The following is a 24408-nucleotide window of genomic DNA, read 5'->3' as shown; positions in this document are numbered from 1 at the left end:
CCTTTTTCCCTCAAAAGGAGAAGGCATCTTTAAACGGTTTCAATATAGTTTATCATAATGGTAAAGCATATTCTCTTTCAAGTTTAACAGGAAGCGTTTTCACACACAGTGGACTTTTCCACTTGAAGCTTCAGGTGGTCTTTCAATTTAGGTGATTTTGTTTGTTTGTTTGAGCAATAATTCCCACCCACTAAAATGACTTTTTCCAATAGACAATGTAATAAAGATTGGAAATTGTATTTTCACTATAACCAGCAGACATCTGCACAATGTTGTTATGAATGTCTGCTTTGCACAATATTTTTATGGATGCAGGAGACCTCTTTTTGAAAAAATAAAACAAACTATTTTTAAAGAAGCCACATTTTTATCTTTTTATGCATCAAGACATTAAACATTAAAGTTATATTATGTCACTGCCAGAAACAAAAGAAACTAGTCACCCATTTAGAATAGCAGAACACATCTCAAACAGCTCTTAAGCAGGATAAGTAAGTCAAAATACTGGCCACCCTGAGAGAAATCAAATATTGAAGACAAAGCACTATATGTTGAAAGAGATTTTCCGCCCGTGCTTTTCCATCTACAACAAAAAGCTCACTACATGCAAGTAATCTTGTGGAAAATATAGCAGCATTTGAAGATCATCAGCAACTCAGATGCATTTTCATTTTACTTGTGAGGTGTATTTGTAATATATGTGCTCTTTACAACACAAAAAAATATATTCACGTAAAACTACGGTCACTGTTGATTTATCAGCTCTTAAACTCACATCTTTTACCTGTTTTTACTTTATAATACAAGCTATCGGTGTTGTGTTTCACTGAAAGGCAACAATGTTTGTCTGTCTGAGAAGACTAATGCAACTTAAATGACATCATGATATCTGCCACAGAATATTGAACTCTTAGAGCCCAAGAAAAAATGCTGAGTATTAAAAGCTCAGATAAGGGAAAAACAGTGTTTTACTAAACTGAAAACAAGGAATGAAAATAAAAATATAAATATTTTTATATTCAATTTATTCCCAGTCAAGGTAGATAAATTTTCATTTTTGGAAACAAATTCTTCTACCAGTTGACTTTTGGAATACTGGTGCTGTATTACATACTAAAGACTGGAAAATATGGCTTTAAATACACGTAAAGTACTAGGACATGGTATATATATGTCTTTATCCTAAGTAAAGAAACAATTTACAGAACTTTTAGAAAGCAACCGTGATTGAGGATTGTCATGAAGTTACCATTTTGTAAGCTGTGTTTTATAATAGGAAAGTAAAGAACTGTATATTTTCAAAACTGCTGGTATATTACAAGACAATAGTAATGTGGAAACAGTTTCAAAGTTGAAGTCTTAGAAAAACATGTAATAGTTAAATCCGAAAGAATTTTGCTTTTGAAAACAGTGTTATCATAGTACCAACTATTAGTCATTCAAATGACTTCAGTTTTGGTGGAAGTAACTTACAGAATATTATTCTCAAGTACTACTATAAAACTATTCATTTTACCAACTAACTGGTACTATGACAACACCGCCAGAAAAACGTGGCCATCTAATACTAGTCAACCCATGGTTCTGCATATGGAATCAAGTAATTTACCATTGTTTGAACTACTAATCTTGAGCTGCATACTGTATTAAGTTATTGCCTTCAGAACTGGGTTGAAGAAAGCTTTGACTTTTGTGTAACTGATTGGTATGGCACAAAAAAGTAAGTTCTCTACTGTAGAACTGAGTCCAGAAAAAAGTTTTCCTCCAAAATAATATTTCACTCTAATAGTCTAATGCCCATCGTGTGATATTAGCTCATCAGCTCTGCAATGGGATTCCAAGGCTTTCATGGTGTAAATATCCTGAGGCAGTTCTGACTTGCGTCGCATAAGAGGACGATCTCTTTTCTGATCTCTCTGTGCCTGAAATCAAAATGCAAAACAGTTGGCCAAAAAAGTTATTTGCCAAACACAAACTAATATTCAAGAATCTTTGCTCATGTTCCTATGTACATGTACTTTAGGAAGAGGGTTAAAATTTGCGTTGCAAATGTTTGCCATATTTCCTTCCTACCCCAACTATCCGCAAATGTTTGCCATATTTCCTTCCTACCCCAACTATCCACACATTGTTTTCAGTCAAGACTATTTTGTTAAGCAAAAAGAGAAGATCAAATATTGCTTTATAACAAGTCCATCCAAAACATTTTTAGTTTTATTAGTAAAATCTTATTCCCCCAAATTATTGTCTTTGCTTCTATATGATGCAGTTGCTGATCTACCTTCTCCATACCATTTGTTATTTTGTATATCCTTATGTCTTCTCCCTAAGGTAAACAGTCCCAATCTTTCTTCAGGGGAGTTTTTCCACACCTCTAATCATTTTCATCGCACATTTCTGAACCTTTGCTAATTCTGACATGTCCTTTTAAAGAATGGGTGACAGAGCTGAATACAGTATTTCAGATAAGGGAATATCTTTGATTTATAGAACAGCATTATAAAATATTCTCTATTCCATTCCTTATGCACCTTAATATTTTGTTTGCTTTTTTGATCACTGTAGCATATTGAACAGAGGTCTTCATTCAGCTGTCCTCAAAAATGCTGTATTCTTCTCAAGTTGTTACAGCTAACCAGAATCCAGTAAGGTATGAGAATAGTTAAAATTATTCCTTCCTATGTGCACTTTACATTTGTCAACACTGAATTACACCTGCCACTGTGTTGCCCATTCACCTAAGTTAGTCTGTGCTGAAGCTTCTCCCAGTCTTACTTAACTCAAACAACTGCTACCTGCAAATTTTGCCACCTCACAGTCACTGCTCACCCTTTTCCCCCAAATTAACAAATCTAATGATCACCACCAGACCTAGCCCAGAGCCTCAGGCACCTTTTGTCTTGATGAAAATTGACCATTTATTCCTACTCTGTAGTTTTTTCGTCTCAGAGTTTCTGATCCATGACAGTACTTTGCCTCCCAAACTACTTAGTTTTCTCAATAGTTTCTTGCTAGGTACTTTGTTAAAGGCTTTTTGAAAACCAAAATAAATTACGTTAACTAGGTCTTGTTCATCGACTACTGTACTGGCTTGTTCAAAGTATTCTAATAGATTAGTAGACCATGATTTCATTTGCAGAACCCAACTCTCCAACCCAACATCCACTTCCTCCTCTCCTGCTACCATGCTGTGGAGTCTTTCTGGTGGAAACCCTGTTACCAGGCTGCCTTCCTCCACTATAAGTTTTTCTTTTCATTCAGTTCTACCACTTTCCTAGCTAAAAACCTACTTCTCTAAATTAACTGAAACCCATGTCTGTAATCCCAGCCACTTTTTTGCCACCGTTGACTCACTCCTCAAACATTCCCATTCCTCCTCCCCCACCGCTGTCTCCTCATAGGATCTCACCAATTTCTTCCAAGAGAAAATTGACAAAATAAGTGACCTTTCCCCCTCCCTCATCTTGCTTGCTCTTCCCCCTTTCCCTCTTACAACTCTCTCCTTTCTCACAGACACAGATTTTCTCATCTGCTCTTCCCTCTCTACTCTTCCATTTGACTTAATAAACCCATATGTCCTGATTTTCTTTGCATTCACTTATTCCCTCCCTTGCTCGTCTCCTTTACCTCTTTCCCCCACAGACCCACACTCCTAGCTCTTTTCTCTATCACTGTGGACATCGCTATCATTCTGCCTGTCATTCAAGCCCATAATCTAGGCATCACCTTTGACTTGGACCTCTCTTTAGGTTTTCACATCCAAGCTACATCTAAATCTTGCAGATTCTTTCTGCAGAACATCTCTAAGACACGGCCTTTCCTATCCATCCACACAGCTAAAACTGTCTTCCAGACTCTCATCATTTCATGTCTCAATTACAGCAACATCCTTTTCTCTGGTCTTGACAAATGCAACCTTGCCCTACTTATATCCATTCAGAATGCTGCTGCAAATATAAAACTTTCCTCTCTTTGCATCTCTACACTAGCTCCCCCACTCTCTATCACATCAAACATAAGCAATTTGTTTTCACTTTCAAGGCTTTTCACAGCTTATCCCAATCCTAACTACCATCATGGATTCACTATTGACAGGTCAACACCTATCTCCAATTGGTCCATGATGCCAGCCTTCATTGCCCACTTATTACATTTTTAAATAAGCACCTTCATGCTTTCTCCCATGTTGACCCTCATGCTTGTGAAGAGCTCCATGTGAACATCTGCAAAGCCATTTTATTGTTTTCCCTTTGAAATCTCTCCTTACAAGTCTCCTTTGCCATGATACTCATGAAAAGCTTAACAGTTAAGTTGCTGGTTTGCTGATACTGCAGCTTGTCACACTGAGCAATAGGGTCTCCTTGTACTCCCCTGTCCACATCTATCTGCTGTCTCTTGTTTTATATTTAAGATTGTAAACTCTTTGGGACAGGGATTGTGGTTTTTTTCTGTGTTTGTACAGCACTTAGCACAATGGGGTCCTGGTTCATGACTAGGCTTCCTAGGTGCTACAAAAATACAAATAGTAAATAAAATTAAATTATAATAGATCTAATTATGATCATTTAGATGTTTTGTAATTTGGTTTTTAATTATTTCAACCAATTTATCAGATATGGAAGAAAGGCTTACTGGACTATAAATTCCCTGAGTGACTCATCACCTTTTTTAAACAAGCATATTTGCTGCCCCCTAATCCTCTGGCATGGTATCTGGTTTTAATGAGACTATATAATACCGTAAGCAGTACTTCATTCTTAAAGTTTCTTCTGAACTCCTAGACCTATACCATCTTGTCCTAGTGACTTGCTTTATAATTTATAAATTTGTTTCAGTACCTCTTCTTTTGACATCTCAGTCTTTCATTGTATCTCACCTTTATTACTGAAAAACATCCACTGTGGTGAAGTCTGATGCAAAGAAATTTAGTTTCTCTGAAACATCTTTATGCTTAATTGCTTCCTTTACCTGCTGATCAGCCAGCAGACCCATTGATTCTCTTGCAGGCTTTCTGCTTCTGATATAATACTGTCCTAATTTCCTTCTCACATATTTCCTGCCATAGTTCATATTCCTTTCTATTGGCTTCATTAGGGGTTGATTTCTGCTTTTTGAAGGTCACCTATTTAGCTCAAATAATCTCATGAACCTTAGCCATGCTGGTTTACTTCTTGCCATCCTGCTCCTCATTCTGTTTAAGAGTATGCATGCACCCTGAGCCTGTTACTGTGGTTTTTTTTTTTTGGTTTTTTTTTGAGGTTAGGGACCTTTTGACTACTTTTATTTTTTAACCATTTTTCTAAAGTTAAATGTCACCATGCGACATTGGTGGTATAGGTATTACATCTATGGGATTACAGTTCTTCTCCCACTATTTTTCCTTTCCCAAGGATGCTACACTTAAATTATATTGCTCTTTGGGAACAGGGACTGTCCTTTGATTGTTTTTGTACAGCGTTTAACACAGTGGGCTCTTGGTCTAAGATTAGGGCTACTAGGCACTACATTAATACAAATAATAAAACAATGAGATATTTTGAACACTACAACTTAATGTTTTATGCATATACTTACTTTTGAACCAACTCTTATGAATTACTTAGGTCTAAGTTGAGTACCGTTTCTCCTCTTCTGAGCTCTAGAACTTGCTGTTTGTTTAAAGTTTATTTAGACTCTAATCTCTTCAAGACAAGGACCATCTCATACCATGTATTTGTACAGTTACTAGCCCAAAGGGACCCACCAGTTTATATACGAGTATTTGAAGTCCCCCAATTATTACCCTTTATTAGACCTTGTTGCTTCTGGTCTCATCACATTCTACATCCTATATTGCTTTTTCTGATCTGGAGGCTGGCAATATAACCCTACTAAAATATTTGTACTCTTAAGATTTGGGATTTGTATCCATACAGATACTACAATGCAGTTCCCTCAAAACCAAATCTATCCCCAAATTCTGTGGGTCTTTTGGCTATAATACTACTTCCCCACCCCTTTATAAACTATGTAAGAAATATAAATCAGGTTAATCAGGTATGACAGTTTCCTATTAATTTTCTGTTATTCCACCATGTTTCCGGTAGGCATTTTATGTTAAGGCCCTTTTCTACTGCCAGGCATTCTATTTCATGTATTTTGCTTTTAAGCTTCTTGCAGTTGTATATAGGCATTTATAGTAATTATTGATCATATGCCTATTTTTTATTAAAATCCTTAGTTTGACCCCTTGTTGATCTAACAGAATTTATCTCTGTGATCTCAACCTGTCCCTGCTCTAGGTTGATTGTTCTCTCTGCCCTAACCTTTGGTAGATACAGAGATACATTTGTATTACTGATATTCCTAACGGATGTCTGTTAGACTGCAGTGCTCTGTGGCACCTGTCAGCTTTCCCTCAGCTCTTAGTTTAAACAGTTCTCCCAAACTTTATTCATTTTGTGTGCCAGAGATCTGGTTCTACTTTAGTTAAGTTGGAGCCCATCTCCCTCCACTCCCCTGGCCTTTTTTAATAGGCATTCAATGTGCCCCAGTGCCTGAAAATCTCCTCTTTAAATCCTTGTTTTATCCATTAGTCCAGAGGGACTTCTGTGCCAAAAAATTTTGCGCACAATATTTTAAAATTCTCCAAATTTTATTGGTCAGTAAATAAATGTGGCTCCAGCATGGCAGTGAGGACCACAAGCTACTGACTGCACTGAGGTGGGAGATCACCCTGAAGCTCCCACCTCCCCCAGTACAGGGACTCGGCAGTGAGGCTGCACCTGACACAGTGCAAGGGCTGGGCCTGCCCCAGAAACAGCCCGGGGCCCTGCTCCTCTGTACCAGGTGCACCAGCTGTGGCTGGGCAGGCTCAGCCCAGCAGGATCCAAGTATGGGGGGATCCAGGTGTGGGGTGAGAGGTTTCTGTGTGGGACAATCAGGGTGCAGGCAGCTCAGTGGAAGATCTGAATGCACAGGGGCTCGTTGAGGGGTTCCGGGTGCAGGGGCAATGGGACTCTGCAGGGGATCCAGGTAATGGTGGTTGAGCTCAGCGGGGGGGTCTGGGTGTGGGGAGATGGGGCGGGCCTTGATGGAGTGGGGGTCCAGGTGCAGCTAGTTGGGGCTCAGTGGGGTGGGGAATAGGGCTTGTCATGATGGGCCTGCTTAACAGGGGAGCCCCAGCTGCTGCCGAGGAGATGCCACATGCCAGGCTCCCGCTTTCCACAGTGATTCCCCTATCCCCTTTTCTTCTCCATTCCCCTCCCATCACTCCCACATTCCCTGTCCCCTGCCCATTTCCACCTCCTTCCTTCCCCACTGCCTCTTCCCCCCACCTCCCTTACCGAGCCCCCATGGCGGGCACTCACTGTTCCACAGAAAATAGGAAGACTCCCAGCACACAAAAGGAGAGCACAACTGAGTCAGTGGAGCCCGAGGCAGCCTCCGAGCTGGGTAGATCTGCATTTGCAGAACTGGCGGGGGGGGGGGGAACACGGACAGTGGCACGTAACTCCATGTGCCCCTCCATGCTTCGCCTCCACCCCAAAACTGTACATGGTCTCAACACCCCCCCCCCAAATGCGGGGCTTCCCTGCCTTTTTCTGCAGGGAAAAGCAGGAAATCAGGGTGGGGGGGTGGGGTAGCTGTTGCCTTCGGGCACGCAGTCCCGCAGAATGCCCCTTAGGAGTAATTCATATATTGAGACACTGAAGTTCCCCTGGCTTCAGACATGGAAATGGAAGCATTTCAGGGAAAGCTATCACAGAAGCTCTGGACCTAAAGCTTTCTTCTTAGCAATCTAAATTTAGCTTCCAAGACCTCCCTAGGTTACTGGTACTAATATGTACCATAACCACAGACTTCTCCCCAGCACTCTCTAGAAGCCTGTTTAGATGTCTTAAGACTTTTGTCACCTTCACATCCCATAAGAAAGTCACTGAACAGATCTCTCAATTGCCACACACACATCTCTCTCTATTTCAATAGATCAAATACTCTACTATCACAGACTGTCTTGAACTTCCAAATGTGAAGAATGCTGCTGCTACTCTGTCAGTCAGAAAATAATTCCCAACGAGGTTGCCTTCCATCATGAGATCTTTGGAGTACATATATAGCCCCCATCACCATAGTAGGAGTTTGTCTCAAATATTTAAACAGATAAACAAATTTTCCTTCCTTCCTATCCTTCAGGAGAAATAGCTAGATGAGTTTACAGGATTTTTTGTGTGTTAGAACGAGTGGGTATATTTTAGAGAGAGGGAGTGTAAGTGTAAATTGAAAACTATGAGTTTGCATTTAGTTCTGAAAGTGGGGAGGTCTGTTTTTTTCTCTGAGCATAACAGGAAAAAACAAAAACAAAACACCCAAATGAAAGTTGTCCTAGGCTTTGAATAAATAACTAAAAATGCATTCTACACCACCAGAGTTCAGAGCTAGAAAAGAAAATGCTTCACGTTAACCGTTTTAATCTTTTTTTGCTTTACTGGCCTTTACACATAAGGAATGAAAATTAAATAATTGAGTGAATCATTCCACATCAGTGATTACTTTTCACATTTTCACTTCTATAACTTCCTTGTCTAGTTAGTGTCTCCCAGTGATAAACTTTGATATTTTACTAATTAAAAAAAAAATTCTGTAAGCCCTCTTTAAGAAAGCTGTTCCGACACTAACTAATGAATACCTTTCTTTGATAGTCTTGACTGTATGCAAATCTAAATACACAAAAGAACTCAACTGAACATTAATTTTGACTTTATTTAACGTAGTTTCTATGTATTGTAATAGTCAGTTGAGTATCTCTGCATAATGTGCAACAGACCTCCTGAGTCAAAATAATTACTGTATTTAATTTCTTTTCTCAGTTGCTTTTCATGATGCAAAAATTTTGAACCTGCAAGCCTTTCTGGTCTTGGTTTGTCTTGAATTGTTGGAATCCAGTTCAAATAGAGAAATTAATACAAAGGATTTCTGATACCTATCCTGTAAAACCAGCAAATACCAAACAAACATGTTAGACTTTTCTTCCCATTTGTTCAAGGAACAATATGTTATCAAGTCACTTTTAACAGCCCAGCTGTTCCGGTTGTGATGAGTGTTCAGCAGGGTTTGAATTCCTTAAACATGAACAATCTGAGAAATCACTCTCAAATGGTTCAAAGGACAACCAACTTTATTTCTCTAGGCACTTTTAACACTCTTCAATGCTTTCTTGGTAGAATTATTTTAAAATTATTCCTCTTTCCAATTTCCATAGAAATTTCCACTTTTTCAGCCTCCTATAACAGTTCCAAAAGTCACAAGCATATTTTTCACAGTGCTTTGGCCTACTGAAATGGCAAAGAGGGTAATTTGTGGAGAAAAATGCCAGAAGTTATTTGACTTGTCCAACATGGAAAAAGTTACAGTGAACAAGTCACTGGAGCTTTGTGCAGTTCTGTTTTACACCCAGACTCACTCCCCAGCCTTCATCTTCTCTCCACGGCTCACTGGTCCTATCGATCTGACTGCTTCGCTGGTTCTCAAAAAAGCTTGGCAACCTGTCAACTTAACTGCCTCCATGCCACACTGCAACTATTCTCAGACATGTTAAAGGTCTATAGCAATAGTTCAAGTTGGCAGACGTGGTAAGATTAATCAGATCAAGCCTCCCCTCTGGTAAGCCATAGGAGCTTTGTCAGATCGAGAAGTGTCTTCTGTAGCAAACTGACCATCTTCACTTGCCTGGCAACTTTGTCTGCAACCCCCCACAGCCTGTACTTAAAAGGGGGCAGGGGAGAAGCATAAAAGCAGCTACCATTACCCACCCCTCTCCAGCTCTGTTGCCCACCCTACTTCCCAGGTTATGATCCTCAGCATTGCTTCACAGTTTTATTGACTCCCTCCACATCCTGAATTCCATTCCACACTTAAGAGTTTTGTTTACTCTGTTACGAAGATATAAAAAAATAAAGTTTGACTTCCGCTGTTTGTTGAGAGCCTAGCACAATAGAAACCCCAGGCAGAATTGGAGCTCTAGGTGCTACCAGAATGAAAATAATCATGGAACCCTGTTCCACAGTGCAGAGGGGAATGAGACATCCACCTACCTAACCCTGTCTTTGACATGCCTTCCTATACAATGGAAAAACAACTTTTCTGCTGTGTGTAATGCCTTACGCATGCCTATGAAGGGGGTAATAAGATTTACAGAACAGCAAACTTAGTTCCTTGAAGGCAATTTGAATTAGCTTGCCTGGTGGAAGTCCTATGAAACTGAACGCACTGAGGCTCATGTCTTCTCACTAAGTTTTCTAGCAGGCTCAAATATGCACTATATACAAGAGGTGACCCCACAAAAGCATCCACTCTCACCAGTATCTGCAAATGGTTCAACAAAATCTCACAGCCAACTGACAGATGTAAAAGAATCAGCACAGACAAGATATTTTCATCTACTGGTAGGATATCCCACTGCAAAATCCTACCTCAGTGCCTCGTGACGCAGCGGTGACCCTGGCCGTCTGACAGCTATGGTAGCGGGGCCTATGCCCCGGTAGGTCTAACCATGCTACAAAGGTGTTGGACTATCCAATCCAGGGAGGGGGATTGCTCTCTCAGAGGAAAGAGCACTTGCCATTTTTCCTTGGAGGTTGAAAGCTAGCTAAGCTTGAGGAGGTACGCATGCCTGCCCGCCAGTGGGATGGCTTGAAGTTAACAGCTAAAACAACATGAGCAAATGGGTCTTAGTTCCCTGCGTGTCATCGAACCATTCTACAGTGGCGGAGCGGAAATTGAGCGATGAGAGGTTGCTAAAAATGTCAGGTGTTAGGCCAACATGGAAAAGGACAACCCTTGCTGTGTGTACTTACAATTGTAGGTCCAGGGAGGAAATGTTAAACTATCTGATGGAGGAGAAAAAAAAAGGGTAAGATGCAATATCCTCGGTGTCTGCGAAACCCGACGAAAGAAGGAGATGGAAGTCAACTGGAAGGATGGAAGTGCTGTGAGGCTCGGAAAGGGAGATGGTGCTAGAAATGTTGGAGGAGTCGGATTTATCATCAATAAAGAGTGGTCTTTGAAAGTCATAACATGCCAGCTAATATCATCACATACTGGTGTGCTGCATCTTCAAATGAAGTCAAAAGCTACCCTCAAGGTCATCCAGGCCTATGCTCCCACAAGTGGAAGTGTGGATGAAGAAGTGGAAGATTCTCCCGAGAGCTCAAAAGAACCTCTCGCAAAAGTCCACTTACACTGTCACGATGGGAGATTTCAATGCCAAGGTCGGGTGAGGGAAAGCTGGCAAAAAGTTCATAGGGAGATACGGCAGCGGCGAAAGGAATAAAAGAGGAGAAAGGCTAGTAGCGATGGCAGAAACGAAAGAACTGTACATGGCAAACACCTGGTACAAAAAGAAGACCGCAAGAAGGTGGACGTTGATCACGCCAAACACAAAGAGCAAGAATGAAATAGGACTATATTTTAGTCAATAAAAGGTGCATCGTTCAACACGTCTCGGTGGTGCAGCCTTTCAACACCGGCAGTGACCACTGCCTGCTTAGAGTAAAGTCGATTTTCGATGAATTGGTGGAAAAGAAGGTGTTACAGGTGGGAAACAGGAAACAGCGGCCAAAGACATTCGATGAAGCAAAGCTGAAGAAAGCAATTTCTGGGTTTGACTGGACCCAGACGGAAAAGTGTGATGAGGACTACAGTATCTTTGCTGACAAGCTGAGACGTTGCATAAAAGCACCTGAAATTGAAAAGCTGAAGAAGGCGAAGGGAAGGATCTCGAATGAAACAAAAAGTTTGTTGGAGAAGCAGAGAAACATGAAAAGGAGCTCGGATAACAACCTTGAGTACTCCATTCTGTGCAAGCTTATATGGTGAAAACTGAAGGATGACTTTGAGAACTTCCAGAAAGAAAAGCTCCTCAAAACAGCTGAATCACGCAAGAGCCTCGGGACATGCAAGCGGGAATTGACGCAATATAGATTGAGCGTAACAGCGTTGAAGAACAAGGATGGAGAGACAGTAATAGACAGAACAGGGATGGAGGAGGTCTGCAAGGAATTCTATATAGAACTGTTCAAATCAAGAATCAACATCCCTCTCCCAACACTCCAAGAGTCAGAAGAATGTGTCCCCCTAATAATAGTCAGCCAAGTCCGAAGCGCGCTACACCATATGAAGAAGGGAAAAGCTCCAGGCAAAGATGGAATAATGTCAGAAATAATTTCTGCAGGAGGTGAAAAACTTTGGAAGGCCCTGGCTTTAAGATTTAGTTGATATCTTGAAGAAGGAAAAGCTTAAGAATTACTGCCCTATACGCCTGCTCTCTCACATCTACAAGCTCTTTACAAAGGTGATAACGAACTGACTCTCGCAAAGTCTGGATGAACAACAGCCGAGAGAGCAGACAGGGTTTCGAAGAAATTTCAGCACGATCAACCATATATTTACCTTTAGCCAGATCCTAGAAAAAGCAAAAGAATACAAACTCCCACTGTGCATTGCTTTCGTCGACTATGAAAAGGCCTTCGATAGCGTCAAGTTTAATGCAATATTAAAGGCACTCGCAGAGCAGGGCATTAACATGCAGTACATCAGTTTGTTTAAGGAAGCGAATACTGGATGTACAACAGATATTACTCTCCTCGAAACTTCCCTCCTCATCCCAATCAAGAAAGGCGTAAAGCAAGGAAATACAATTTCACCAAAACTATTAACCGCCTGTCAAAATGGTTATGAACAAGATCAATTGGAGGAGTGGTATCAAAATAAACGGAGAACGATTATCCCATCTCAGATTCGTGGACGACATTGTACTAATTGCCGAAAGCACCCAACTGCAGAGCATGCTACGAAGACTCAACAAGAAAAGCAGTCAGGTCAGCCTGAAAATGAACTGCTGCAAAACAAAATACATGCGATCAGATGTCTTACAAAAAGCCCAAATAACGGTAACAGGAGAAGAAATCGAAGAAGCAGAACAGTACATATATTTGGGCCAAGAAGTTAATATGCGCCAAGACCTGAACGGAGAACTCTCACAAAGGATTCGGGCAGGATGGTATGTGTTTAATTCCATCAAGGACGTCCTCAAAGGAAAAACTGACAAGACCACAGGTACAAATATCTTCAATTCAACAGTGCTGCCAGCCATGCTGTATGGCAGTGAAATGTGGACACTGAAAGAGAGAACAGTGGCTGTCGGTAGCTGAAAGGGCAATGCAACGAGCTATGTCGGGTATTTCCCTTTTGGATCACATCCCAAATGAAATGATCAGAGATCGCAGTGGTGTGAAAGACATTGTCGTGGAAAGCAGACATAACAAGATGTGATGGGCGGGCCACACAGCACAGCTCACGGACAATAGGTGGACTGCAATCATTGCTGAGTGGTACCCGTGAGAACAGAAAAGACCACCCGGTCAGCCTCCAAGAAGATGGGAAGATGACATTGTTAAACATTTTGGACCAACATGGAGAAGAAAGGCAAGAGTGCGCGAAGAACGGCGGACGTGTTGTGATCGGCGCAGTCTTAATGACAGCTGAAGACCGATTGATCCAGGTAGGATATCACAACTAGAGCAATTTCTATCCCATATCTACATTTATAGGCAGACTGAGGAATCGAGAAACTGCCAGTTACCCTGAAACAATTTTCTGCAAAAATGTGAAATGGGACACAAGTGGATAGCCAGACTGCCAACATAAGAGGTGGCAACAGAAGCAAAAGATATGAACAAATTTAAGGGAGTGTACTTTATAGAAGAAGGATAATACTTTGGATGAAAGGTACTTTGGTAATGACTAAGTCTGACTATATTTCTTACAACCTCTCCTTCATGCAAAAAAACTAAGGTATAGAGAAAAGAACTTGACACACCCTAGCCATCTTTATACTCATTGTCCACACTATGACATGAACAGAAATAAAAATGTTTTTGTAGAAGAAATCACAAAACATACAGTAGAAAGCGGGCATTACAGCTAGAATGTTTATTTCTGGCTACCAGTTTTTTGTTTTAAAGTAACGTCTTTGACAACATTGATTATTGCAGGATACCATAGTTAAATTATGAAAATACTACTCAAGATGATTTCTAGGGTTAATGGGTACTGCTGTTTTTAGAGAAGGTAACTGCTATCTTTAGTATGAATGGTTACTATTTACAGTTTTGTAAATTAAGAGAACAAGTTTAATTTTTTCATATAGTTTTACCTGACACGCCTCCTCTTTCACTGTCTTTTTCAGCATCTGTAAATCTTCAATTAAAGGCCCATCTGTTTCCATTGCAACAGGACTGTTCAGCACACTGGTGTCACTACATGTTGGGTACTAATAAAATGCAAATTGTTAAAATATAATCATTGTTAGCAATGATAACTGGATATTAAGAGTAAATCAGAGCATTTAATTGGTAAGACTTAATTTTAGACTAGCTTCTGTATAATTTATTTTAATGCATCAAGACTTAAATTATTTATGCTCCCAGAACTTAAGTACGATGGAAAGATAAAAACTGAGTCTCCATTACTTTGGTTCTGGCAGAAATACAATATTTAAATATACAATTATAGTAAAAGGAGCAAAATTATACCAGGAACATGTCTCAATCTGAGTTTTAAAGGTGGAAGAATAAAATTCTAAATTGCCAATGCTCGATCTCTATTCTGCTAAATATTTAATATAAATTGTATTAGAGACACTGTCAAACATTTTCTGATCAATACAACAACAGAAATACGTAATGGTTTTGGTTGCAGGAGCAAGTTTGTATTTGTAAAGACAAAACTCAATATTCAAAAAGACTACGTTTTCCGATGGTGTGCTTTCACAATACAATGAAAAGTATAAGTACTTCTCTTTTGGAAATATAAAACAGGAACATACAGTACCTTTGCTGAATAAAAAGACCTGTCAAATTAAACTTTACAGAACCTAAACTTTAACATAGAGCACTAGTTTGCAGAGATCCTGACAATTACAATTTTTATCTTAAATCAAATGATCTATTAGTACTGTTAAGACCAACAAAGAAAAAACTGCTGTGTATCACATATACACACACACCATTTTAAAACTCATTAAGATTTTTCCACAATTATTTTAGTAACTGAATGTAATGGTAACTTAATAGACGAATCTGATTTCACATGATACAAAGCAGAAAAATGAAAAAAATTAAGTACAAAAAGTTAATTATTTTAAGTCACTATAATTATAATTAAAATACCTTACACTTTATTTTTACATAAGGGGCAGAATTAGGAATACCCTTCTACAATAAGTATAAATTAAAAAATTAGGAATATAAAAACAAATACTAGAAGACAGATAACTAGATATAAATTCTGAAAGAAATTTTGGTCGTCAAAAAAAAGCATTAAGAGCATGCACCGATATGCTATATATAGATTCTTCATGTGGCTGAGGGCTTAAGTGTCAAAATTAATTTGTGTTTTTAAATTTAACATGCTGGTTATATTAATTTGGTTATTCAAGCAGACTATGTAAAGCATTGTATACATAGGTTATGATAATCAGTTTTAGAAAAGATACATAGTTACACAGAATGATTTTTGAACAATAGAAAAAGGTTCACGTTTGTACAATTACATTATTTTACTAGATCAGTCTGAATAAGTCACAACAGTTTTTTTTAGCAAGGCACAATTGTTTATCTTTTGTGAGAATAAGTATGAACATATTTTGAACAAGCATGTACTCTTCATTCAACACTTTTGTATGGTGCATTTTTAGTAAGGTTAAACTTACTGGCAAAGATTAATCAAATTTGTCTATGGCACTAATCAAAAAGTACACTCAAAAATGTATCTGTTTATCTAAATAGAGTATGTTTTGTTGCACAAAGTTTTAAATTTCTCTGCTTTCATGTACATGGTTCTTTATAAAGTTACAATGCACTTAAGCTCACTCAGTTGACCTACTGATAAACTGTCCAATTTTAATTACTAAATATTTTCTATGACCACTTTGGAAAGGATTCCCCCGTAACCTCCCAGAAAAGTCAGTGAGAGAAAATATTTCTAAAATGTCTTTTGGTTAGAAAAATATAGCTGCATTCTTTACTATTCATTAAACTGATACTAAGATCACACCAATGCAACCATTGGACCCCCCAACAGTAGTACTCAGCCAGGAACCTTTTGGGTTGATAAGAACTTTATAGGTAAAGGTTTCCTTTTTTGCCAACAGCAAACCTTGACATGATTGAAATCCAGAAATTTGACACTTAAAGGAACAAATAGCAGCATAGGAACACACCACAAAGCAATAGAACAACAATAAATCAGAATAGCTTGTTCACTCTAAAAGTTTTGTTTTTTCAGAAAAACCTGCACTTGTAGCTGGTTATAGAACCTGTATTTACTTAAGAACAAGATGGTTTTCCTTTTAGCTGGGAGCTGGTTTTGATGTGCATGTTCACCCACAACGGTCGACTACACAATCCAGGCGCCAGGTGGATACAACAGATAGGGTCATGCACCATTACTTTAATTCACTTGGCACAGCAGAGTAAAAAAATCTGACAGGTCACAAGTCCCAGCTAGACAGAAGTTCTGCTTTTAGTAGAAAACACTCCAATTCCCAACATCCTTCTTCTAATTTAGGCTTTTGTTTACACTGAAGTTTTTCAAAAGAAACCAATATTATAATCTCTGTTTATGCAATTCTGAACAATCACTTTTCAGACCACAATTCTATAGATATGTCTTGCAAAGGAAGAAAGGAAAAGGTACTTCAGATCAATCTTGTCTGAAACCCTTGTTTGCAAAATAAGTACTTGCACAAGAGAAAGGTTACAAATTTTAAAAGCATTTTTATTGCAGATTTTTCATATACAGTATTAGTGAAACTGTTTTATTTCCAGGATCAGTCACATATCTGTTACCCCACTGATATTTAACAAAAACCTAGAATTTTTAACATGAATATGTTAATCTTTTCTAAATACCTGGGGATTTGATTTGGCTAGATTTTCTATTTTAACCCATGCTTCTTCTCTTTCCTTCGATTTTAGCTTCTCTCTGCAAAAATAAAATTTAAAAACAGAGGTAACAGATACAACTCACATACTATTCTTAAACAGAATAGTGAATAATTGGTTATTTCACCTGTTTAGATGCATCTTCACACAGTCCAAAATACCAATTTTTGATAGACAGCTTCTCCATATACATATCTAAACCATACCATACTGCTAGTTGTTATTCCAGGGCAATATTAAAACAAAAGAATGACAATTTTCCTCAAGAAAATAAGGACACTTTATTACAATAAACCAACTGGCATTCTCACTTTGTGCACAATCTGTTTGCCTTTGACAGCTGTATGTTGCTAAAAAATAAATAATACAACAAAAATCTTTTGCATTTAGACTGGTGTATAGTCTGAAATACTTTTGGATTCTCACTTTAAAATTAACAGTAAAGGGCATTGTTTATTTCCACTGTCCTGACTGTAGTTTATTTAAATGTAAGTAAAATAATAACCACATAGATAAAAAACTATTTTGAAATTGAATAATGCTTCATTAATAGAGAAATACTTGAGGAAAACAAATCAAGGGAAAGTGTCTAGTTATTGTCTAAACTTGTTTAAGAGATGTACATTCAAAGGTGATTTGCAAAGCATATGGGGAAGGGAATGAGCTTGTGCCCTTATGGCTTCCTTGTGGAGTAAAAAAGGGCAAAATGACCATTGAAAAGAAAGGGAAATTTTTTTTCCATCTTCTTCTCCACCTCAGAAAAATCAGGATTAACTCTTATTCTTCTTTTTAGCTGACTAACTCCTTGGCCAGGGAATTGGTGTGAAATCCCAGCTCTACTGAAGTCAATGGCAACACTTCAATTGACTTTAGTGGGGCCAGAGTTTCAACACTGCAGTGGGAGCTCTCTCAGCCGTCAGATGGTAGAGTAGGAGTTCTAAATATTTAAGAGTGTGTCCTCTCAAGTGGTTGTGTTAAATCAACACCTCCCTCCTCAAATGAATTTTAATTCATGAGCAAAAAATCACTCTTTCAGTTGCTCAGGATTCAGTTTCTTGTCTGGACTCTGCTGCACTCAGGAAAAAATAGAATAAAGACTTTATTTTCTAATATAAAAATACGTAGAATTGTTTTTACTAGAAAAATAGTACACCAAAAACTCAGTCCTCTTTATACATCATAGAAAGAAGCAAAAAAGATACACTTCTTTTATCCTTTTGCCAGAATACTTTTAAAATTTGTCTCATGCTACATGTTCTAGCTCACTTTCACTTAAATTTACAGGAATAACCTATATACCAGCATAAGCACCTATACTGTAGTATAACTGAGGCACTAGTTGCGGGGGTGGGGGGGAGGGATTGCATTGATTTCAAACAAATATAGTTAAAGCAGTACAAAACTATGTGTTGCTAAGCCCTTAAGGACTGCTACAGGAAGAGATCACCATCATTTCACTTTGAAACTGAAAACATGATTCTAACCAAGATCTGCTCAAACCCCCAAATATTACTATGCTGAAACAGAACCACCAATAGTTTTCATTTCTATAGTTCTTTTAATCAGGATCTGAAACACTTTACAAGCAATTATTTATGCCTCAAACCATCCCTGTGAACATGCGTAGACTTATTACACCCACGGGGAAGTGGAAGCACAGAGAAATTAAGTGACTTGAAGACCATACAAGTCAGTTGCACATTTGGGAATAAAAACCAGAAAAGTTCAAGCTTCCAATCCCCTGCTCTGTTTACCTGACCATACTATACTTCTTTCCTATTTATCAACAATTTATGAAATAAGTTCCCAGTGCTGCTCAGTCTATCAAATAAAGGAATCTCTTGCATTTTCCTTTTAAATTTGTACCTAGGTTAAAGATGAAATTAAGCAAAATTAAATACTTCACTTTACAGATGGCTGTGAGGAATATGCTACCACATAGCATTAATACAAACATATTGCATTTATGACAAAATACAATAATGCCCTGTACATATATGCACATGCACACACTCTACAAAACAATGCTGGAGGATTCTGAAAAGTACTGGGGTTGGTATGCGGGGGACAGATGGCAGATAATGCATCTAAAATAAAAACAGGATGTAAATTAGTTAGCGTTCTCTTCCATTGGACTTTGACACCACCAGTCTCACAACAATGATATTGCAGAAAGATGGCTGCCAGCAACAGTATTAGGTTAGAACTACTATTTTAAACATTTCATGGTTCATGCATGCTGAGAAAAAAAAAGAATCTCACCATGTGAATTTTCAGATTTTTGTGCTGAATAAAATGGGCATAACTTTTTTTTAAAAAAGCGAGAGTAGCTTTTCAAAGTAAACAATGAAAATTCTCTGAACAGGTTATTGTAGAATAAGCTGAAATGTTAATATGAAACTTACTTCAGTTTTTCTGCTTTAAATTGTTGTGTGCAGTCGTCAAACAGTTTTTGGTTCATCTCCATGAAGAGTTTCAGAGCATTGTATATCAAGCCATGTATTGTCCTATAAGTAAAACTTCGGGTTGAAACTCTCAGTACTTTAAATTTTGCTCTGGTCAACTGTAGCCAATAACTTACACAACTAGAAAATTACATTATTTTAGAATACATGAAGACAAAACTAGTTAATGGAAGTTTCATTTTAGCTACAGTATGGCTAATACAAATTCTAAATCATTAAATGTTTTAAGCAGCTTCAAATACAGTTTACTTACTCTACAGCAGTATTTGCCACTTGTTAATGAAAAATGTTCTTCAGAGGTTCTAATTCTCCTTTATATGATATTGTGCATCAATATACGGTTGCTTTAGAAATTTAAAAGTTGATACAATTTTAATCAAAATTGAATTATTAGAAAAAAATTAAAACAGTAGTATAGACCTCAGCAGATGATACAATTATACTGTCAACTGACTGAAATTCTATAAATATTTCTATACTGATATAGAGGAGTCTGCATACTGTAAAAATTATTCTGAAAGCATAACCACATCTATACACATATGGCAGAAATATATAAAATACTGAATCACAATAATAGGGCTCCTTAAAACTAGGGGAATTCTGTGCCACTGTGCAATGCAGAATTTTGCAGAATTCCCTGTCCCCCCCCGCAGAATTGGGCTGCAGAGCTGCTGGCCGTCAGTAGGGGCCGCTGGACTCTGTAGAGCCCAGCTTGCAGTGAGCAGAGCACCCAGCCTGGCTGGCTAGAGGCTGCATACTCTGCTTGATCCTCATTCTCCTGGCAAAGGGTGAGGAAGGGCAGGGCTGCACCACACAACATCCCCTGGCAGGACAGTAAAGAAGCTGCTGGGAGTAAAGGGTGCTGGTGTCTGGGATGGGGGGGTGCCTCATGGCTGGGATCTGGGGGGGGAGGGGCATGGTGGTGTCTGCGCCGGGGGGTGCCCTGTATCTGAGCTCTGGCGGGAGGAGGGGTGCTGGTGTCTGGGCCGGGGGGGGTTCCCCACAGCTGGGTTCTGGGGCGATGAGAATGCAGGTGTCTGGGCTCTGGGGGCCCCACATAGTGCCCCCCCACTGGAACTTGGTTGTCCAAGGGGTTTCTTTAACTCTCTACTCCTGGGGAAATATTTTTTGCTGTTGTCTGTATGGTTGACATACTTGTTGACAAGTATTTTGAAATAAATTATCAAAAATAATTGAAACTGGACTGATTATATTATTGTGTTATTTTGACAAATAAAATATGCAGAATTTTAAAATATAGTATGCAAAATTCCTCTGGGAGTATATAAACAAACAGATTAGAAACAACAACAAATCTTCACCTGCATTATATAGTGCACATTGCCAGGAAAGTAAAAGTTTACTCTATAGAAGTAATCTATTATAAGTTACTGATCACCAGATCAGAAAAGAAATCAGTTACATCGTTAATTTGCATCATTCATGTTGGTTACACAGTGAGCGTGGGGGTGTAATGGATTTCATGACTTCACTCATGCTCAGGACAGAATGAATGGATGGCCATAAAAAGTGAGAAAAACAACTGGAAGTAACCCATATTTTTTATTCACAACTTGAATCTTTTTTTAGGATTACAGTTTTTCTTTTAAAAGTAATCCATATTATATTTTTTAAATCAGTATATCAATGAATTACCTGTATCCAGTTATTGCACACACTTCCCTCAGTATACCTTTCACTGAAGTTACTGGGAGATTCATCAGGCATTACTGTAGGCCAACCAATCAATAGTCCTCACTTCACAGCAATGAGCTATGGAACAACCACACTACCAGCTCTTGCACACTAGCTCAAACAAAATTGTTTTGCAGCTGGAGCAGCTTCAAAATGGGGCTGACTAGGAGTACTTTCATGCTTGAGTATTATACTATTGTGTGGATGGAAAGGGAAAAACAAAGGAAATATGTAGATAGAGAAAGTAAACAGGCAACAAATGCAGAGAAAGGGAAGAAGAAAAAAGAAAGAATAAGATGATTTTAATATGGATATAGTCAAATGATTATCAATGGAAAAATGTGGGTCAACAAAGTTTAGAGATCAACCATCAAAATTTGTCTTTAGTAACCACTAAGCTACTATGCAATACACATTTAATTTACTCAATATAAATAAACCAAAATAAAATATGGTATAGGAGAAAAGCTGCACTAAAACATATTTTTACAGGAAAGAGCCCACCCTCTCAAATGCATTTCCTGGGCTCTCTGACAGCGACATGACATTTGCCCTCACTCATTTCCTTTCACATTGTTAAGGTCTTGGGGAGAAATATTGTCACTATGCATGATTATACTGTAGCTACAACAGGTAATTCACAAACACAGGGCATTTTAACCCTAATTGTTTGAAATGAAAGTTCAATACTGTTAGATAAGTAACATTACCAAAATTTAGAAAATCCTTTAAATATAATAACCAATATATTATTTGTACAAGAATCTCTTACTTGTTCCAATGTGTCTTTGAATTTCGGTACAATGATGGAAACATGATGGGCAAAATCTTTGCTGCATTGTCACTGATTAAACTCATAATGTACTCATTATTCCAGTAGTATAGTGCTCGTTCTGCCACCTGAAAGACATGAAGGTAAGCACACTACTTTATCTGCCTTCCAGTTAGCATTTACATACCATAAAGTTTGCTAAACAGAACTGAAATTAGGAAATAAAATGGCTTGGAGAGAATTGAGGATACCAAATATTAAGTATCAAAATATTTTAAAATTACCATCAAGAAATTCAAAGTTATGATTTACTTTTTAATCTGGGTCAGAACTGTGTATTTTACAAACATATGGCTACAAATCATTCTTAAGAAACATGTGTCCTGTGCCCTCCATTTTATCTATGATGCAGCACATTCACAATTTAAATAGAACCCCTGTGACCTGTTGGTGTCATGTAGGCAGTGACACACTCCTTACATTTAAAAAAAGGTTCTTAATCAAGAAAGTGGGTGCCAATTTGGTACTTCTACAGTTGCACTGCAGCACAGCTAAGAAACTTAAGAACTGCTGTGATCCAAGGATCTCTTGAAGCCAACTCGCAGAAGGCACAGAGGTACATAGGGATACAAGGATCCCATGGGTTCACTAAAGAATATCATGTCAGGTGTCTAATGAAAGCTTGTGTCGTACTAGTAATCAATCATTGTGAACTGTGTACACAGAACACACATGAAGAGTTACGTATATATTCTAAAAATTACGTTCTCTGAGAGTTAAGACAGGTCACTCAAAAGCTGTGCATCTGGAGACAAACTTCTACAGGCAGGGAGTGGGAGACTCTGGTGCACCACGATCCTTCTTGCCAGAGAACTCTGAAAGAGTGGCAGGAGGGTGGGTCATGGAATAGACATGAGCAACACATCTTGAAAAACAACAGATACGGAAAGGTTAGTTACTGTTCTTTTCTTCAAGTGCTTGCTCATGTCTATTCCATGTTAGGTGACTCATAAGTGGTACCCAAGGAGCTGGGCTCAGAGTACATGGACATGCAGATTGTAGCACTGCTCTTCTGAACTTGGCATTCTCTCTAGCCTGGTGTGGGGATGGCGTAGTGGGAAGAGAAGGTATGCAATGACGACCATGTGGCAGCCCTGCAGATGCCTCAGATTGGGACCTGGGCCAGAAATGCCACTGATGAAGCTTGAGCTCTGGTCAAATAGGTGGTCAAGATGGCAGGAGGTGGTACACCTGCCTGCTCGTAGCATGTATGAATACAGGAGGTGATCCAGGATGAGATTCTCCAGGCTGAAACCGGTAGGCCATTCATCCTGTCTGCTACTGCCAAGAAGAGCTGTGTGAATTTACTGAACGGCTTGCTCCTCCCAATGTACAAGGCCAGGGCACTTCTAATGCCGCTCCCTGCATTCCTGTGTGGTTTTGGGAAGAAAACTGGCAGGAAAATAGTATGGTTATTATGAAGCTGCAAGACCACCTTTGGAAGGAGCTGGGTGGGGGTGCAGTTGAACCTTGTCCTTAAAGAACATTGCATAAAGTGTTTCTGAGATAAGGACCCTAATTTCTGAGACCCTCCTGGCTGAGGTAATTGCCACCAGGAAGGCGACCTTCCAGAGAAATACAACAGAGGGCATGATGCTAGCAGCTCAAAGGAAGGGCCAGTGAGTCTGGATAGGACCAGGTTAAAACCCACAGTAGAACTGGTTCACAAATTTGAGGGTAAAGTCTCTCTACCCCTTTAAGGAAGTGAATGGACATATCATGCAAGACCACCGACCTACCATCCACCGAAGGGTGGAAGACAGATTGCCACTAGATGTACCTTGATAGATGTGAGGGCCAGACCCTGTTGCTTAAGATGGAGCAGGTATTCCAGCACAGCTGGAGGGATGACTGAGTCAGTGAGAGACCTTGTTGAGAAGACCACACCAAGAAGTCCTTCCATTTGGCTGGGTAAGTAGCTCTAGTGGACGGTACCTAGTAAGATCTGGTGAACTTGCTCTGAACAGGTTCATGGAGCATCCACACGGTCAGGTGAAGGGCCCTGAGGTTCGGGTGGAGTAAACGGCCATGGTCTTGCGAGATCAGATCCAGGCGGGGTGGGAGCAACAGCGGCGATGCTACTGACATGTCCAGCAGCATGCTGAACCAATGTTGTTGCAGCCACACAGGAGCTATAAGGATAACCCTTACCTTTTCTCGCTTGACTTTCAGAAGGACCTTGGGTACTAGAACTGGAGAAAACACATAGAATAGGATCTCTGTCCATAGAAGCAGGAAGGCATCGGAGAGCCTGGACTGTGATCAGTAATGAGAAAAACTGCTGACATTTTTTATTCTGCCTGGTTGCAAACAAGTGTACCTGGGGAGACCCCCACCTCTGGAAGATGGATCTCATCACCTCTGGCTGAAGGGACCACTCACGATGAGAGGAGAAACACCTGCTGATGTGATCTGCTAGGGTATTCCA

The 24408-nt window shown here is 39.2% G+C and overlaps 1 protein-coding gene across 3 annotated transcripts in view; it reads right to left on the bottom strand.

Annotated features, from left to right (window-relative positions):
- Nucleotides 1-1065: 1065 nt before the first annotated feature.
- Nucleotides 1066-24408, bottom strand: part of PPP2R5C (protein phosphatase 2 regulatory subunit B'gamma) — a 326481-nt gene continuing 303138 nt past the window's right edge. For 2 of the 3 annotated variants that reach the window (XM_084630786.1, XM_084630788.1), the window contains 5 exons: nucleotides 21921-22048; nucleotides 19391-19492; nucleotides 16953-17025; nucleotides 14195-14311; nucleotides 1067-1922 (listed from right to left, as the gene is read on the bottom strand). In XM_084630786.1, coding sequence (XP_084486912.1) covers nucleotides 1791-1922; nucleotides 14195-14311; nucleotides 16953-17025; nucleotides 19391-19492; nucleotides 21921-22048 — 552 coding nt within the window. In that variant the 3' untranslated portion in view covers nucleotides 1067-1790. Of the gene's footprint in view, nucleotides 1923-14194; nucleotides 14312-16952; nucleotides 17026-19390; nucleotides 19493-21920; nucleotides 22049-24408 lie in introns of all 3 variants that reach the window. The other variant, XM_084630787.1, reaches the window with a different exon arrangement.

This window comes from Lepidochelys olivacea, assembly GCF_965140295.1.
Source record: "Lepidochelys olivacea isolate rLepOli2 genome assembly, chromosome: 6".
NCBI lineage: Eukaryota > Metazoa > Chordata > Testudines > Cheloniidae > Lepidochelys > Lepidochelys olivacea.
This window is presented reverse-complemented; position numbering and strand designations above follow the sequence as displayed.